We start from the raw sequence: 20056 nt of genomic DNA on the forward strand, positions 1-20056 counted from the left end.
GTGTGCATTGTACACTTACTCATATATTATAGTTTTGCTTTTGTTTCTGTGAATGATGGGTAATAAGGGCCATGTACTGAAATTAAGTTAATTCACTCATAAAACATAGTTAACGCTGAATGCTAAAATATGTAACTGTGCTAGGTGTTACTGTACCTACCGTGTGTGAGGCAGCCCCAGAGTGTCCTGCCAGTATTGATGCACACCACGTCAAAAATGTATTGTCAAGGGGAGGTATGTGGATTCTAAATTTCTGTGCTTCCCTCCTATCCCTTTTGTTGGCCATATACAGCATAAAATTCTTATTCAGTCGATGCTGTGTGTAGTGACACAGAGAGACATCATTGACAAGGGCTGACACAGTGAAGAAAGACCTCATTAATGTGGATGACAAGTGCAAAAACAATATACTGCTCTCAGAAAAAGATACCACACATAATGGATTTGAGAGAGACAGAAAAATTAAAGGAGAGATGAAACTGAATGGAAGAAACAGTAGGAGGGATTGAAGGAGAGACAAAGAGAACGCGAAAGAGAGCCTCTGTGTATATTGTGTAATTATCTATCCTATTAGCTCTGGTTGAGATAATTAGAGTGTTTGCTAAACATACATTTATCCAGCTGAAGAGCATCAACGCTTGCTCTGCGCTGCAGAATGAACCGAAATGTGGAAACCATGTGGCGAAATTATACAGAGAATGAAGGGGGGTGAGATTAAGGAACTGAGTAGAAAGTTGGTGGTGGGGTTTGATGGAAGAGGAAGAAAAAGAGTTCAAATGAAGGGAGAAAGATGGGAGGACAAGTGGTGAAAAATTAAAGATGATAAATAAAAGCCGCGGGAGTCAGTCAGAGAGTGTGACAGTTGCATATGCCATGGGCGAGATATGGTTGAGTTGCAAAATATGCAGTGGGCCAGGGTTTGTCACTTATTGACTTTTTGTCTCTGTGTTTCATTGCATTTTTATGATATATCCATGGACAGCTAATGGCATGTCATGGTGCAGCCTCTATTTATGGGAGACAAGGGAGTCGGGTGATGAAAGAAAGGAACAAAAACAGGAAAATAGACTTATAGATTTGATATGGATTTTACTGTCAGCTGTCTGGGTAATGATGATGATGGGAATCCCTGTGAGAATTCCAGCAAGCTCACACACACTGACACACAGTGCTGTTACTGTGAACGCGACTCATTTGAAATGCGCCCATAAACACATAAATACATACATATTAATCCGATATCACCTAGAATGTAGAAACATGTCTAGATAGGTCCATTTGCAAACTCTTATTAATGCACACACAATTTGTAGTGGTGCACACACGGGAGATCAACACACACACGCACAATTAAGTGATTGAATGAGCGCTTAGTGACACTTCTACCCTGAAGCATCAGACAGTAACACTCCCATCATGCTTTGAATATCTTGAGAACATTTCATAAATGTGATAGATAGAAAAGTAAAAAGTGAAGAGGAAACAGGGGGTGGATCGACTCCTGCTGTTGCATTTCGTAGCGGTATTGACAATTTTTTTCAGATGAGAGATTTGACTCCCTTTTTCTTTCTTTTTGTGTTTTCTATACTTGCTCACTCTCCTCTGTTTGCTTGCAGCAATAAACAAAATAAGAAAGGAAATGACCTACGGCTATGTGCCGTTGTGCGAGCTGATTTACCCTCCTCCTTGTGATGTGTGATACCACTTATTTCTTTTCAGATCCGACACAAAGTCAAACCCCGGCTGGCATATATTGAATACCAGTCCACATGGATACTAATACCTGATGCATACAAAAACTTTCTGTGCTCAGTGAAGTGTACCCCGTTTGTTTCCCAGGTATCATGTGATTGTTGCTGCTCTGTGTGGATCCACTGGCTAAAATTGATCACTATATGCGAACTCTGCATGCAAATGCTTATTTAGCCATAGCTATGAATGCAGCCTCTGAAAATGTACTGGCTACTGTTAAAGAAACAGGAATCAACAGGTTGCTTGCTCAAACTTTATAGGAATAAATTTTATTTTATAGAAATACAGTACATTCTACTAAGATTGAAGTACAAATGTGGGCGGCACAGTGGTCAGCGCTGACTATCTCACAGCAAAAAACTTTGTCACTCAAATCCACATGTAGTTTGCTTGTTCTCCCTGTGGCTATGTTTTTTCTGTCCACGTAATCTTCCTCTAACAGTCTACAGACATGGATGCATGTTGTATTTTAAATTCATTTTAGGTGTGAGTGTAATAGACAGGGTGTACTCCACCTCTCACCTGTGACTCTGAATTTGATAGGTGCTTAAGAAAATATATGGATAGAAACTGTCTGTATAATACATAATGAATACTTGTCAGCTATATGTTTATATTTAGTTAAGGTTTGCAATAGAATAAGACTTTCAAAATGAATGTACAGGTTACAGTATATTGTCCTGTATTTAATACTGCTAGTAAAATAGCCTTTTTCAGCATCACCTCCCTTGAAAATTTTAAAACAATTCATACGATCCTAGGGAGACAAATCTAATCATACCTCAAACATTGACGGTGAATCATTATAAAGATATATACACTATTTAGGATAACATTTAAACCAGATACAGTGGGATTCCCACATTTAAAAGTAAAAGCAATAAAGTGCAACAAAGTGATAACTTGAAATTCCACAAGGGTTTTCATTGGAGTGGGGCAAAGACTGATTTGTTAGTGGATCCACAAGTTTTAAGGCTTATTAGGTGCCACAACAAGGTAGCCACATATAATACAACAAGTAGGTATTTTATAGTTATCATGTCAGAAACTGTTTGAACCGTCAGATTGAGTGTTGCCTAGAAATTTATTTAGAAAAAAATAAATGTGTTCTTTTGCCTGTTTGACCAAAACAGTAGTGACACTTCACTGACTTGAGCCAGATGTTGGATAAAGATGAATGGGACTATATGTACTCATGCAGGTCTGATGTTGTGACATGTTTTGAGTGTATGTGTGTATGTGTGTATGCGTGTGTGTGTGTGTGTGTGTGTGTGTGTGTTTGTGTGTGTGTGTGTGTGTATGTGAGAGAGAGAGGGAGAGAGAGGGAGAGGAGAAGGTAAAGCTGCTTTATAAATGCATATAATGACAAAGCTAAAAGTTCTGCTGGTGACTTCTAGAGGTTGCGATTTCCATGACCTCTTACAATATTAATTAACTGTAGTAAACAACAAAACTTTCACTGCTCTTTGTGGTGAGATTGCTATTAAAGGCAGTGCCTGGGCTTCATTAAAACCAGATTAGATTATTCAGACCATGAATATGCACCAAAAATTACACAGCATTTTGGAGAGAGTCTCCCAAGTGAGTATAATGTCCAAAAACAACATATGTTTACGTTCCTGTGATAAAATCCTTTAGCACAGGAACGACTTTAGCAGACTTTAGCACCACTTTAACCACAGTTTTTTGTCCTGAGGTCTTGTCTTATCCAGGTAATTTAAGTGTTAAGGGTTTTTCACTTCTCACTGGAGTAAATCGCCATGGTAACTTATGCTGTAATCCTAACCTGCTCCGGGACAATTTATGTCCCAGATTAGAGATCAGCAAGCAGGAAACCATTGCCTACGGACCAATTGATTTTCCATAAAATAGTGTCACTTTTCCTGGAACACCCATCGGACCTCTGTGCACAGACAGTTGGTGGATCTAAAGTTTTTCATTAGCATCTAGTCTTCATAATTCCCTGATGAGGATCAGTAAGACATACAGATTCTTAGATGGAACTTTATTCATTGGTTTTCTTTTTATCTATTGACATCAAACAATTTATAACAGTTTTATTTTTCTATAACATAGCATTAATATGTGATCCTAAAACTGGACATCTGCACTGTTGCAGATGACATTTGTCCAGAGAGTGAGCCTATGTTTGAATTCTATTTTTATTTTATATTTAATCCTTACTCTCAAAGCCTTAAACAGGAGCTGAGTCTACAGCTGAGAGAATCAAAAACAAAACGGATGGAATTATATTCTGAATTTTGGTTTAAAATAGCTGGAAGTGCCTGTTTTCCAACAATTCTTTTATGTACAGCATGTGTAGGCACAATATATAGTCTCTGCTGGGGGAATACGTATTATATGTGCAGCTTGTTAAGTCGTATCTCACTAAAGCCACTGAATGAAGTGCAAACGTTGAAGAAAGTCTGACTGTGTTGAACTTTTGTGCTAGAAATGCTGATTTCTTTTGACCATTATCACCACTGGTTGTGACAATAACCAAAATTACTGAGGTCCTTAGAACCTTAATAATGCCTTAAACTAAACTATGTTGTCTTAAGTTGCATCAAGGAACTTTGCTACCTTACCTAACCCTAACAAACTTTAACAGTAGCACTGATACGATATGAAAGGTTGGCAGTTTGGGGAGCTACTATAGATAATGTCATGCTGCTGTTGGAGGTGTCAGATTAGGGAACATTTCTTTGTGTTGCTTGAGAGGGCAAAGGATGCGCTCTCATTTAAATCAGTCACATTTTGTCTGTTGCATCACAACATCCTGTACCTCATGTGCCAAAAGCTCGTAGTGTCCAAAATAAAGAGTGATTATCTTCAGGAGAACATACATGTTCTCAGTTAGGCTCCTGTCAGTCCTTGCATAAAAGATTAATATTTAGAGCCTATTGACAGATACTTTGACTGATGAAGGTGCCATAGAAGATGCGATAAAGAAAATTATGTTTAGCTGTGGTTAAAATTTGGCTTTTGCTGAACGTCCTCGCCCTCAATGAGAATAAAAATGAAATCCTGGTTTTTAATCTCGCTCGCTGCCAGAAAGCTCAGTTCACAAATATCACTTCATTCTGTAACCTTCATATAAAGAATCATATATCATGTCAATTTCTGTATAATTTTTAATCTTTTTCCACCCTGAAATTAGAGTTGCAGATTAAACCTGTCATCAAAGCTTATTTCAATTAAGACTTTTAGCTGAAGTCAAACCTTTGCTTTCTTTTAAAAACCATGAGAGGGTGATTATCACATCCAGACTGATATTCTTTATTTAGAGTAGGCAAGGCGCTGTTATCACAAAGGCAGTTAAGACAAAATGCTGCTGCTAGATTCCTGGCTGGTAAATGGAAACATGAACATATTTAACCACCTGTGGAGTTTAGGATTCATTTTTAAAACCCTTTTCTTCACTTATAAATTCTTACATGGGTTGTCCCAAAATATCAGTCACAGAAATTAGTTTTATACTCCTTGTTAAATTCTTATTTCAGCTGACTGATAGCTCTTACTAGTTCTAAGCACTAGATTGGCTTCTAGAGAGAATTGATTGAAGCTCTCAGACTCATAGTTTTAATGTTTTAATTATGCCTGTAATTATGTTCTCTTGCTTTTTTGGTTTTCGCCATTGTTTTATTGATTGTTGTGCAGCACAGGTCTACATGTCTGCTGTGCCGAAATGTTCTATATAAATAAACTTGACAACATTATAGTTCCAAGCTTCACTGAAACATGTTATTGTAAAATGTCAATATTGGTTAAGAGTGAACAAAGGGTACTTGTTGAAGGGTACTTTTTTTAATAGCTACTTGCGTAATGCAAAAATGTCTTTTTCTGATCCCACCTGTCCTCTAATTAAGGCGTGGTAAGCTTAATTTCCCTTGAGTGAGACAGCTACATATTCATTGATTCATAACTGATGAAAATGTACATGGTTAGTAACACTATAACACATTGTTGCAAATCTTTCTCAGTGTACAAAGACAGCGTATTGTGGGTTGTAGAGGGGGTGGGGAGACGTAAAAGATTAGAGATAATGGAGACCACAGAGACAGTAAAAGGAATGCGTCAGAGGCACAGGAATAAATGTGGGAAATGCGGCTGGATGCACGAGCAACAGAGGAAAGACAAAGAGATGAGAGAGAAACACAAGTACGTCTTAAAATGTGTGATAGGGCACAGATGGGGAACTTGTCTGTGTTGCACTTTCAGATTTGATGATGTGTGGATGCTATCTAAGTTATTGCTTGAAGAAAAAAGATCACATACGCTTGGTGGAATTCTTTTTCTGGTGTTTCCCCCCTTCTCTTCCCCTCTTGCTGTGAAGTCCTGGTTATTGTTACCTCCCTGCTGTCTCGCTGTTATAAAACAAGTCAACTGAAAAACAGCCCCTCCTCAGTCTGTGACTCGGAATAAAAGACATTTTACGAAAGAAGGTGGATAAACACAACATGACTTCTGGCAAATTCATAAAAGTACAACAAGCGTTTGCAGAGGCCACACCCATCATATGCATTGCTGGTATGGTGTTTGGGCTGTTGTCATTAAATACTCATATCTGTATCATGCACAGACAAAAAAAATCATTTGTTTTACATTTTCTTAATTAATTAGCAGATATTTTCCATTGATTTCACATCTTTACACTGTGTTATAAGACATATAACAAACCGATTGCATTTTGATCAGAATCATCAATGTAAACAACCTTTCTTACACTAAAATGCTACTTAAAAGGACACTGTTTATTTTACCAATTAAATAAAGTAAACAGTTGTCTGTCATCTGCTTGACTTGTTAAAGTTTACCCATTACTGTAACATGTACTATGCCAAAATATGTTGCCTGGCAAAGAAAATATCTAAGCATCATTTAGAAGCATATTCAGAAACGTAATTAAAAGTTTCTCTGGTCAGCTTGCTTTTCTAGGATTAAAAGAAAAGTTTGGTGCCAAGCACTGAAACAACATTTCAGTTTAACATCCACCAGTCTGCCGTCTGCTTTCTGGTGAGGAAAGTCTTTAATAAAGTAGATAATGATTCCTTTCATGTGTCCACTGTTTCTTTCAAATCAGTTGCTTAGAGTGAGTCAAATAAGAAATATTGTCAGCTAGCAGCATTAATACAAAGCCAGATGTAAAATGCTGCGATTTTGATAAATGAAGCCTTTCAGATGCATCTTTTCTGTCTAGCGTAAGGATGATGCTCTGTCTGTCAAATCTTATTTGTATCGACCTGCTTTTGAAAGTAGCGAGAGATTGGGTCCCATTTGTATTTATTTATTTGAGAATAATGGAATCGTCAGCAGATACCTGCAGACCTGTGACACTGCCCAGAATAGAGATCAGTATTTAAACAAATTAAAAACTTATTTTCCACGTGTAGATTGGATTAGGAGAAGTGAGATGTAGCAGGCCTGGTTCTTTAATTTGATCCTGTCTTTGTCTATTAAGAGGACTGCATTTCACTTATGCTGCCAGTTTTCTCAGCTTCAGTTGTTTGTTCTAATCTTTACAGATTTCTTTTTGCTTGTATACCATTTATTTTTTGGTTTGACCATCTCTAGATATTTTTCTCCCCTCGCATTACCTTTTTCTCTGACGGTTAATCGGTTTCTCGATGTTCCTCTCTCTTTGTCTCACTCTTCGAGTTGATGAAGGAGACGCATGTGTTAAGCAGCTGTGTCCACTCTGTGTATGTGCATGCCTATGTACACGTGTATTTCTCTGTCCAAAGTATGGGCACCAGCTGTGGCCAGCAGCTGTGTGTTTAGTGCCTTTTTTTGAGTGCGTGTGTGTGCTGCCATATGTAGGTGTGGGCATGTATCCGTTTTATGCAGCAGCTGTGTGTTTTGTGTGTATTTGGCTATGGACAGCTGTTTAGTAGGAGGTGATGATTTTAGGAGCCAAGTGCACAGTCATCTAGGCAGGCGGCCAGGGGACAGCAGGAAAAGTAAAGCCCAGTAAGGTGTAAGGCCTGGCGTGGGTGTTATACTCAATTGGGCACTTCTGGAACACTGCTGGAGCTATCATAGATCATCAAGGCCCCAGCTGTGGGTGTCAGACTTTATACAGGATTATTAACCTGCCCCACTCTATAGATTGGTCTGTGATTGCTACATAAATCAGTCAGAAGGAGTCACTTAAAGGGAACTTATTATGCTCACATTTTGAGCTTCAGATTTGTATTCTTGGACTCCACTAGAAGAACTTTGTTGGGTTTTACTCAGCCTTGGTGCAGAGCCTCAGTTCATGTCTGAAACAAGTTACATCCATTAATTTGCTTCAGCCCTGGGTGGTTGGTGGATTCAAACCCAGGACTTTTTCGCTCTGAGGCAACAATACAGTTCTAACCACTGTACCACCGTTCTGCCCCTGAAGTTACTGAAGCCAATTCCTCCCTCCATTCATAAAAGCATTCTTTTTATCAATGAGGTGACTATATTTCTTCCAAATGACATTATAAAACACTGTCGGAAGCTGTCTGAAGCCTGAACTTTGGCCTACAAGGATTACAGGCAATATTTAATATGAGCATCCCTGATTATAACACTAAATGTGACTGAAAAAAAGAAAAACGCGTTAGGTCTCGGTTCACTGTGGTTCATCAAGACAGAAATTTAAAACTTCCATACAATTGTTCCTCAGAATCCAGCCAGCTATGGATGTGTACATTTAAGTTTGTTAAAGCAGGGAGTTGAGGACTTTGGCAAAAGAATGAGTGATGGAGACCTAGCTAGCAAAAATCAGCACAAAAAGAAACTCAAGTAAGAAAGAGAAAGGCAAGGCAATAAGATAATAGTAAATATGCAAGGAAAGACAAGGATAAAAATAAATTAAGGAGAAAGCAAGATTACAAGACTACAAAACACAGCAGAAAACTGTAGCTGTCAGCAAATTGTTAGAATAACTGCTGCCCATAAAGTGTGAGTAGGAAGCAAATGGGACCCATATGGTTTCCTTCTGTCATTGCATCTATATTGAAGACCTGTCTAAAACCTCATTAAGGCCTTACGACACCAACCATACCTCCACTACTAAAATCAGACAGATGGTTATCAGGCTCTGTGATGAGACACCAGCTGTGCCTATGACACACTGATAGACAGTGTTTTCTGGGTGTTCTCCTTTCATTTAAATGTCATCACTCCATTTTGTTACACAAAGCAAAACAACACACACAAAAGAAAATAAAACAAATGCTGCTGATTAAACAAAAAAAAAATGGTGCAGTGCTTGTCATATAAACAAATTATATTATTGTGTCTATAGATTTACAATCCATTAATTTATTTTTCTTCTAAATCAACCAGTAACACCCTTTATATAGCAGCTGGGTGAACTACACAATCTCCCACTGTTCTTTCTTTGCTGAAGGAAAATTCTTTGCTAGAATTATTTAGTATTTAGGCCAACAGTACTCTTGTTGGGTGTTGATCACAGCCCCAGATGTCTAAGCACTTTTGAAAAGTAAGTAGAGTGTTGCATGGTCTTAACTGTCTTAATTGCCTACACTTGAGAGCAAATTAAACAGAGAATATAAATATTCGAAAGTCTTTGCACTGGAAACAGGTTATATTATTTCGAAGACACATACAGACTGTGTGTATATATATATATATATATATATATATATATATATATATATATATATATATATATATATATATATATATATATATAACCAAAAAAAACACCCATCTCGCCCCTGCGGGCGGTTTATCCTTCAAGCTTGGGTCCTCTACCAGAGGCCTGGGAGCTTGAGGGTCCTGCGCAGTCTTAGCTGTTCCCAGGACTGCGCTCTTCTGGACAGAGATCTCCGATGTTGTTCCCGGGATCTGCTGGAGCCACTCGCCTAGCTTGGGAGTCACCGCACCTAGTGCTCCGATTACCACGGGGACCACCGTTACCTTCATCCTCCACATCCTCTCGAGCTCTTCTCTGAGCCCTTGGTATTTCTCCAGCTTCTCGTGTTCCTTCTTTCTGATGTTGCTGTCATTCGGAACCGCTACATCAATCACTACGGCTGTCTTCTCCTGTTTGTCCACCACCACTATGTCCGGTTGGTTAGTCACCACCATTTTGTTCGTCTGTATCTGGAAGTCCCACAGGATCTTAGCCCGGTCATTCTCCACCACCCTTGGGGGCGTCTCCCATTTTGACCTCGGAACTTCCAGGCCATACTCGGCACAGATGTTTCTGTATACTATGCCGGCCACTTGGTTATGGCGTTCCATGTATGCCCTGCCTGCTAGCATCTTGCACCCTGCTGTTATGTGCTGGATTGTCTCAGGGGCATCCAGCCTGCACCTGGGGTCTTGCCTGGTGTGATAGACCCCAGCCTCTATGGATCTTGTGCTCAGTGCTTGTTCCTGTGCTGCCATGATTAGTGCCTCCGTGCCTCCGTGCTGTCTTTCAGTCCAGCTTTGTCCAGCCACTGGTAGGATTTCTGGATATCAGCCACCTCCTCTATCTGCCGGTGGTACATACCGTGCAGGGGCCTGTCCTTCCATGATGGTTCCTCGCCTTCCTCCTCTTTCTTGGGTTTCTGCTGCCTGTGGTATTCACTGAGCACACTGTCAGTTGGGGCCATCTTCGTGATGTATTCGTGGATGTTTCTTGTCTCATCCTGGACTGTGGTGCTGACACTCACCAGTCCCCGGCCTCCTTCCTTCCGCTTAGCGTACAGCCTCAGGGTGCTGGACTTGGGGTGAAACCCTCCATGCATGGTCAGGAGCTTTCTTGTCTCTATGTCAGTGGCTTCTATCTCCTCCTTTGGCCAGCCTATTACCCCAGCAGGGTACCTGATCACGGGCAGGGCATAGGTGTTGATGGCCCGGATCTTGTTCTTACCGTTCAGCTGACTCCGCAGGACTTGCCTGACCCTCTGCAGGTACTTGGTGGTTGCAGCTTTCCAAGCGGCCTCTTCATGGTTCCCATTCGCCTGCGGGATCCCCAGGTACTTGTAACTGTCCTCTATGTCTGCAATGTTGCCTTCTGGTAGTTCAATCCCCTCAGTTCTGACTACCTTCCCTCTCTTTGTTACCATCCGACTACACTTCTCCAGTCCGAACGACATTCCAATGTCATTGCTGTATAGCCTGGTAGTGTGGATCAGTGAATCGATGTCTCGTTCACTCTTGGCATACAGCTTGATGTCATCCATGTACAGGAGGTGGCTGACAACCGCTCCGTTTCGTAGTCGGTATCCGTAGCCAGTCTTGTTAATGATCTCACTGAGGGGGTTCAGGCCTATGCAGAACAGCAGTGGGGACAGAGCATCTCCTTGGTAGATCCCGCACTTGATGGTGACTTGTGCTATGGGCTTGGAGTTGGCCTCTAGTGTTGTACGCCACATCCCCCATTGAGTTCCTGATGAAGGCTCTTAGGGTCCTGTTGATCTTGTACAATTCTAGGCATTCCAGTATCCAGCTGTGGGGAATTGAGTCATAGGCCTTCTTGTAATCAATCCAGGCTGTGCACAGGTTGGTCAGTCTGGTCTTGCAGTCTCGGCTGACTGTTCTGTCTACCAGTAGCTGGTGTTTTGCGCCTCTGGTATTCTTGCCAATCCCTTTCTGTGCCCCGCTCATGTATTGATCCATGTGCCTGTTCATCTTAGCCGATATGATGCCTGACAGGAGCTTCCATGTGAGGCAGGTTATTGGTCGGTAGTTGGATGTGTGTGTGTATATATATATATATATATATATATATATATATATATATATATATACACACACATATATGCAAGAAAGAAGGAGAAAGTCAAAATATATTATATCCAGCATGGAAGTACAGTCTGAAAGTCTGAAAATAGCATTCCACTCTGAAAGAAGAGTGAAAGGCTTTAAGAGTAATGAGATGATGAAGAATGGGATGTAGTCCTTGCTCTCTCTCTCTCTCTCTCTCTCTCTCTCACACACACACACACACACACACACACACACACACACACACACGTGGATGTGCACATGGACAGAGACACACATACACCTCATATGTTATGCCTGACCATTAGTCAAAGCTGTCACTACGCGTACTGCCAGATCATTAATACAGCCACTGTCAAGTGTGCTTGAGTCATTAGTATGAGAGGACATGGTGCGGAAGAAAGGCTATACTGTAAAAAGATAATATGAAATATCTCACTTTGTGTTTGGATTTAGCCATGGTGAAACTCTTCTAAAGCTGTGAGTGAGGATGTGTGAGAATGCTAAAGGATAGTATTCTGGCTGTTCTTGTAGAAATGATACTTTACGTATGTGCATGAAAAAGTAAAAAATAACCAATATTTATACATATACCTGTATATGATGGCTGAAATTGTAAAACTTTGAATGAAATAGTTAGAAATAACCGCAATAAACATAAAATTTTGTACAAGGAAAAATTGTTCCCACAACTTCATTTTTCTTGATCAAGGTAACAGTTCTGAGAGGTGTGCTCCAAACATTTTTCATGAATAAACCGAATGCTCCACAGAGACCCTCACTATAATGTGAAATTGTGCAGCAGCCCTCTTGAGAAGAGATTTTCTTTCTTCAAATAGCACCAACCTCTTGACACAGCAATGTGAGGTCTAACAACTGATGTGGAGATGCACACATATTCAGTTTTTGTAGTTATTTTTTAATTCTTCAGTGAGAGCATGCATTAGAAAAATACCATTACTTAATTAATATCTTATTAATACTTATAGTTATATTTTGTTAATTTCTGATAGACTTGCATTATAAAAATACCAACATAAAAATATTTAATTTATGTTGTTCTGTACCATTGGCTGCCACAAATATGTATCTAGCATCTACTGTATATATTCACTCAGTCACGTTCAGACAGACAAGGGCAATGTGACAGAATCATTAAGAAATGTTTGTGTGTGTGTGTGTGTCTGTGTGTGTGTGTGTGTGTGTGTGTGTGTGTGTGTAGAAGGCAAGTATTGAGCTGTCTAAATGTCAAGGGTGTGTAATTAAAGTCAACCTGAGTGCTGTCAATAGTTGATGACTACTACTGGGAACATGGTTTGTTCCATATTCCGGTATAATTATAGACCATAGGGCTCCACAGATGTGCCTACAGGTGTCAGTTGTATTAAATCAACCATGACACCAACCAAACCAGCCAAACTACAGGAGACCGTGTCACCGTTTTCTTCACCTTCTTTCAATTTCATTTTTACATTGTGCATCTTCAAATTGAATGTTTCCATGTTTTGTGTACGGTTATATTGTCGTACACATGTTGTGCTTGCCACCTTGTCCCCCTGCTGTGTCTATAATGAAAAGCTAAATGGCCGCGGTTAGAAGTGATTAAAGATGGACGACTACCTAGGAGGGGAGGGAGAAAGCAGCAGTTGGGAAATGACAGCGTGAGGTAAATGACAGCCTTCCTATGTTTAGGATAAATGGATCGTGCCGCTATATTCAGCCTTCAGCATCAATTATTCAGAGACCCACTGACAAATCCCCAGTAACTGAGGTTCCTCTGCAGCAGTCGAAGTGCGAGTTTCACCCACGATTCACCCATTCTCCATTTCAGATTTAAAATTCTATGACTGGTATCACCAAGGGTACCTCTGTGAATTAGCTCTGTATTAATATTTATTATAAAGTCTAAGGTTATAATAATCTGATATGTAGTCTATGTGCAAGAAATTACTTGTGACATGTTGGAGATGCCATATGTTTCTGACATTGTTTTTTGTAGGAGTGTAGTACCTACAAACTTTAAGTGTATGTGCATGTTTAAGTTGATTTGGCTGGTACAACAGATAGATTTCATGCAGTTTCATGTCCTGGTTAAAGACACTTGTAGTCACAGTTTTGAAGATAGATGTGATCACATATGAGGCGCTTCCTGTACATACAATGCTCTGTCATCACAGTTACCTATTACTAGTTGGCTTTGTTGTCAGCTGCCAGTTTCACATTAGTTTAACTCCTCCTGTTGGTGCTAGTAGTGCTCCCTTTGGTGAGCAGATTGCCTGGGGTGTGCTAATTTAACTAATTTAATTTCTCAGGGGTGCAGCTTTTTTTGCACAACAAAGTTCCTGAAAGGTATCCCGGAGCTAACGTTTGAGGAGAAAGTTCTTTAAAGCTGTGCAGTTCCTAATACACTCAGAGGTGACAAGGGTAAAAAAAAGAAACACCTGTCCCTGTTTTCAGATATCCGAGTTAACCTCGACATGGAGCCAACCCCTGTCTATTTGCATCACCGTGCACAGCTATGAATTATATTTGGATCTGAACAAGGCGGGAAATACCGGCTTGCTTAATCCACCACCTGTGGAGCCGTCAATGTCAATGTCTTATCTAGTCTTGTCCGGCAACCATGGTGTGGGTTGCCCTCGCAGCTCTTCTGTCTAACCTCTGCAAATTTTCTACAAATTTTCTAATTTTCTCCTTCTCAGCTGGACCAAATTTACTGGCTCAGGCAGGTACTGCCCATGCCGCGAACTCTGTCACCATGAACTCCAAACATATCGGGGCATCTTAGCCTGCCTGGTTGATTGGGCTGCAGAAAGCAGTTGGCAATTTAGCTGCTGGTCATTCTGTCACACATTCAAACTCTGAGTTTCTCTCTAAACTTTTTTTTTTACAAAAAAGCACGCGAACTCTGAATCAGCAGATCTTATTTTTCAGGCTCGAAATATTCTCAGTTTCCAGCTGTGCATGTCTGTCAGAGCACAGGGTGGCTTTGCTGAATTTCACTTTGTACGCCAACTCCATTTTCACACCGTTTTACAATTACTGGACATGATGGCATTTATGATTGCCATTGTGCCATTCAGGCTTTTAAAGATGATGTCTGTGTGCATCACGTCACTTCCGAAGTAGACTTGCGATAACCGTTAGGTACTTGAAGAGAGCCTGAGTTGCGTGCTACACTAGGGCCCCTCAACAGGGTGGGTGCCTTTTCCCAAGGTGATGTCCCCAGACGCCTCCCTGGGGGGAATATGTGCGGTCACACAGGTATCGCAGTTCAAACTGCACACTATCCGCCTAAAAACCAGTAGCCATATTAAACATAACTGTAAATGTCATGCAGATATTTCATTCTTCACAAACATGTGTTGACAATTTGACCAAAATGACGAACACTACAACTGAAGACACTGTGCATGTGTTTACCATTATTGGTGCATTTTTCTTTTAAGCAACTTGTTTTTAGTTTTGTAAGTTCACAATATTGTTTGAGTTTGTTAAATTGTTCAGTTTTTTAAATTCTAGTTTGCATTTTGACATCAATGAACTAAAGTAGTTTTTCACTGCTTGTTTTATTTCTAGATAAAAACAATAGCCCTGATGAAGATGATTTGACACTGTTTGGATGTCCTTGCATTTGCACGCCAATATTCATGCATACATGAGTAACACTATAATAAATGGGACCATGTGAGTGTGTTCTAATAACAGATGGCTGACCTTGCAGCTGTGAAATGTTAAAAGTGGAAACTGCACATTTGTGCATTTCATTTTGTTGCATAAATGTTGGTGTCAGTTTTTTCTAATATATCATTACTCTCCTATGCTCTGCTTTTCTCTTCTTGTAGGATTCCCCTGCACCCAGCAGATACAATGTGAGTCAGACATTTGAGAAGGTTAATGGCCACTCTTACTTAGAACCCCGAAGTGAAGACGCTAAGAAACGGCAAAGCTGCTTCCTGTCTGCTGCACCGAGAAATGATTTCTTCCTACACAGTAACTCCAGCGTGCCAGGTCTAGCACTCGATTTTTTGTTTGGTCTGTCAATCAAAATAATGCATTTCCCTGCCCCATACCATAACCCTTACTTCCACAGCTGAATGCCTAACTGAATACCTAACCCTGACCTAAATCTATCAAACACTAAACAAAGCGTTAAACCCAATTTCAAGTGTTAGCTTTGTTGCATCCAGCATTTTGGTCTTCTATGTTGTTGGGCTCCACAGGTTCAGTGGGCCCCCTCAAAATACATTATAATAAAGACCCACAAGGACATTATGTAAAGAGAAACGGCTTGGTCTATGTGTGGGTCGGTCCTTCCTTTCTTTTCAGTGCTAAATATTCACAAACTGTACTGTGCCTCCCTTTGCTATCATACAGTCCAATTAGCTTCATCTCTATGGGCCTCAAACCTAATATTTACCTGAGTTACACCCCCATTGAAAAATGTTGTTAGAAAATTGATAGATTCATGACTTACTTGGATAATTTATGACTAGCCCCCTTTCACCAAGGGACTCAACCCAGGAGAAACCTCAAACCGTTTAACCAAAATCCAATTTGCATATAAATAGATTTGAACTGTTTGCAGAATTGTTTCTGCTTAAAACGCAAACACGCACACACTTATACATCTCCACCCTGAAGCACTTATGTGGACACGCGTATATGGACACTTAACGTGAACTTAGAGACACACAATAAGCACACTGATATGCGCATGCTTTTTTCCCTCCATAGTTGAATTTGCATTTATGAATAGGTCTATAATATATGGAACATTATATTACTTATCATGCTGGGTCTAACGTGATCATATTTCTGATAATGGTAGGACCGAGCGTTTAACTATTCATTATTTCTGAGCAAAAATTAATGACTGTGGTGCTCATAATGATCTGTGACATTAGCAGTTGCTCAAGGTGTTTTTAACCATGTGTGTAGTCATAAGTTGATTGCATTTAGCCACTGGGGCTGAATAGCACCTACTGTTGTCTTACTTTAAAGCTGTTAGACCAATGATGAATTCTTTATATATTTTTTGTCCCCTTATCACAATTCTAAATGCAGTGAATATAATATCTTGCCCGGGGGTCCAGTAAACCATTTAAAAAATCAATTGTAAAAGTTCTTATCATAACTCCTTAAAAGTTGGGTGTTAGCATTATTCTTGTAACCTTAGCTTTGAAGTTTTATTGGATTGTGTCCATCCTCTGTCCATCCTCTGATTCACATCAGTATTATGCAGGTCTATCATTTTCCAGAGATTACAAAAAACAATTACAATTCTTATCTGCCACAGCTTTGCTGTAGACCTTTTATCCAGAGAGTCACATGGCAGTTACTTCTTTTAGTTTTAATTGTGCTAAAACTTATATAGAATTTGATAATCAACAGAAATATAGATTTGTACTAACAATTTAAGATTATGATGGGATTTTTTTGGCTCAGATCTTATGATTGCTTAGCCTGAAGGTGATAGTATGTGGCCGGGTTATTATAGTTAACTAAAACTAAATGAAAAACTAAAGGTGAAAAAAGATTTTAGTTAAGTAAAATAAAATTTAAATCTAGACTTTTAGAAAGAATTGAAACTAACTGAAATGATTTTTTGAACTTGGAACACTAATGAAAATAAAATAAAAATATTGTATTTGTTAGTTTGGAAAAAATGTTATCACAATTTGCTTTCATAGAAATATTTATTGAGACTTTAGATTTCCACAAGACTGTGAGTCAGCTGTTTTTAAAAAGTTCTGTGTTTTTATTGTAATACTTGTAGTGATTTTGCTAAATGTTGCCTCTGACACATGCCTGCCATACAATAATAATTAATAAAGATTAGAACTAAGATGAAAACTAATAGAAACTAGACTAAAAATAAACATTTTCAAACAATGAAAAGGAAACTAACTATAACTACAATCAAATTAAAACCAAACCGTAAAAACTAAATAAAAATAAAAACTAATCAGGAAATACAAAACTATACTAAGTCCGGTAAGGTAAAAAGAGTGTTCTTTGTATGTTTACTGGATTTTAAGTGTGTTTCTGTTCATCAGGCCCCGGCCAGTACAACCCAAATGTAAAATCTGCTCCAAAGTTGGCACTGATGTCCTCCAAAGAAGATCGATTCAAAGTTCCCAAGAACATCATCCCAGGACCTGACACTTATTGGGTAACAGTACAAAAAGATCTATTAATGTTTCAGCCTTGTAAAACATCCTCACTTTGTACCATACTCCCAGTGCGCTTGACTGAACTAAAGTACATTTATGTCTACAATTTGATGCAGTTTGTATAGTTTTGCCTCTGTATACCCCCACAGTGGATTTACAATCAAACAATTATATGACTGACGTTCAAGGGTTTAACAAAGTTACATTACAGACATTTTATACACATTATACATTTTATGAATCCATGAAGGCATCTCTTGATTGTAGACTTTGACAGTGATACTCTTACCTCCTTAAGAGTGTTCTTGACTTGTTGTAAAGTTGTTTTTCTTAACCCCGGAAATAACTCTGTCTTCATACACTTTATTTGTGTGGTATTTTGGGTCTTTTGGTGTTGCTGAGCTGGTTGGTGCACTCCTTTTGTACCAGACTGGTAATTTAGCCACGACTAAAGATTTTGCTCTCTCTGATTTATTTTGGTTTTTCAGCCTAACAATGGCATCTCTCACTAGCATATCTTTGAAATACAAATTCCACAGTTGAATCAATTTCAAATATCTATCTATCTGCTTCATTTGTCATGAAATCATAAGTTAACCAGGCTCACCTAGCCGTGAAACTTCTTGTCAGTCAATTGTTAAAATAACTTTAAGCCTCTGAAAATGGGGGACTGTGTTAAATAATGTCTAAAGTCCTAAACAGTAAATGCTACATTTTTGTAAAAGCCCTTGAATTAAAGCTGAATCACATATTGAAATCCACTATGGTTTTGTACAGAAGCAACCAAACAAAAACTGATTCTTTTTTCTGACACATTACAGACCTAAGTTTAAGTGTGCAGATGCACGCTGAGTTTTTAGCATATATGGACACAGAGGTTGCTCTTTGTGTGTGTCGTGTACACCTGAGATGTAATACCCAGAACGTCTGACACTACTTGAGTTGTAATCCCCGGAGAATCTATCACATTTCTCCCAGTGACCTTGAGCTGTGCGGAAGAAATTGATTGCTTAACAGAAAAAAGAAAAACAAATCCAAACTTCAATATCTTTCCTGGGCTGATGTGCTTTTCTGCACAAGGCAGGTTTTCACTTTATTCTTAATTGACCTACCTGGTTGAATTAAACTGGGTAAAAATAGATGCCTTTTATTAAGTGTAATGTCGTTTAATGCAGCCACCACAGAGGACTGACAGAGACAAATGCACTTCATGGCTGAAGCATAATGTAGCTGTAATGAAACTTAACCAGAGCATAATCTTTCTCTGCTTTGTTTTAGTGCATTTTAATAGAGATTACAGCTTCGGGTTTCCACTGATGGTGAATGTGTGTGAGTGAGAAGAAAGTGCTAATGTTGTTTCCAGTCCCCGCTGATTTTGACTGGCGAACATCAAAGACAAAACCCGAGGTTTGATTCAAATCTCACTACACAGTTCATCATCATGTTCATGTCCATGGGTGCGATGTTATCACAGAGCTCTTTTTTTTCTCCGTCTGCCTGTGTCCCAGTCTGCCTGCTGCCTCTGTGTAGTTTTATCTCTCAGCTTTCTACTGTCTTCTCTTCTGTAGTCTACAGTCTGTGTCTCTTCTCTCCCTGCTTTACCTGTTTTCTAGTTTTACCTGTATCTGTAATATGAAGACTTTTTCTCCAGAAGCTTTGCCCTTCAAAAGCATATAGGAAATTTGCCTCAAAAGGTGTTTCGAGACACTGACACGGACACAATTTTAGTTCAATTAACACCATCAAATTTTAGCACATTAGTAAAATGTGATAAATGTATCAGCACAGTAGTGGTGAGATGTCTCAGATAATTAAAGCAGCATTGCAGGCCTAATTGAATATGACTGGCACTGGTGAATTTATCCACCTGACTGATAATGCCAATCAGGCAGCACACACAAACACAAATTAAAAGTAACTGGTAAATGCACACTGTGTAATGTGCCAGAAGAGCAGAAACGGCAATAGCAAGGGGAAGACTTGTTCCAAGTAAACAATGGATAACAAAGCGAGTGTAAACTTCAAAAGAATATACTTTGCACATGCTTGATGAAAAACGACGATCATTCCATGTTTGTCAGACCTCAGGGTAGTCACAGTGCATTTGATAAACAATACTTATTGTAGTCATACCTTTAGTTTGTTTATGATATAACACCACAGGGCTCAGTCAGGGTTCAGCACAGAGAGATAACCAATAGAGGCTCAACTCTACTTATGTATTCTAATATACCAGATGTATCTCTAGAGTCTTCAGTCTGTTTTTCCTTTGTCTCCAGCATAATTAGAGTTTCTCCCCTCCTCTGTGCAGTTTACATCACAAGTTCAGCAAAGTGTCTTTTTGTAAGTCAGTCTTGGCATGTGAGAATCTGTTTCCTCACAGGATTTCTAAACATGCACGTTGTACAAAG

The 20056-nt window shown here is 39.3% G+C and overlaps 1 protein-coding gene across 1 annotated transcript in view; it reads left to right on the plus strand.

Moving 5' to 3' along the window:
• The window catches only part of stpg2 (sperm-tail PG-rich repeat containing 2), a 64698-nt gene that overhangs the window by 35927 nt on the left and 8715 nt on the right, over positions 1-20056 (plus strand). Inside the window, exons 12-13 of the mRNA XM_063490490.1 lie at positions 15315-15480; positions 17529-17644. Of these exons, the coding sequence (XP_063346560.1) occupies positions 15315-15480; positions 17529-17644 (282 nt within the window). The remainder of the gene's footprint in view (positions 1-15314; positions 15481-17528; positions 17645-20056) is intronic.

This window comes from Pelmatolapia mariae, linkage group LG12 (assembly GCF_036321145.2).
Source record: "Pelmatolapia mariae isolate MD_Pm_ZW linkage group LG12, Pm_UMD_F_2, whole genome shotgun sequence".
Classification (NCBI taxonomy): Eukaryota; Metazoa; Chordata; class Actinopteri; order Cichliformes; family Cichlidae; genus Pelmatolapia; species Pelmatolapia mariae.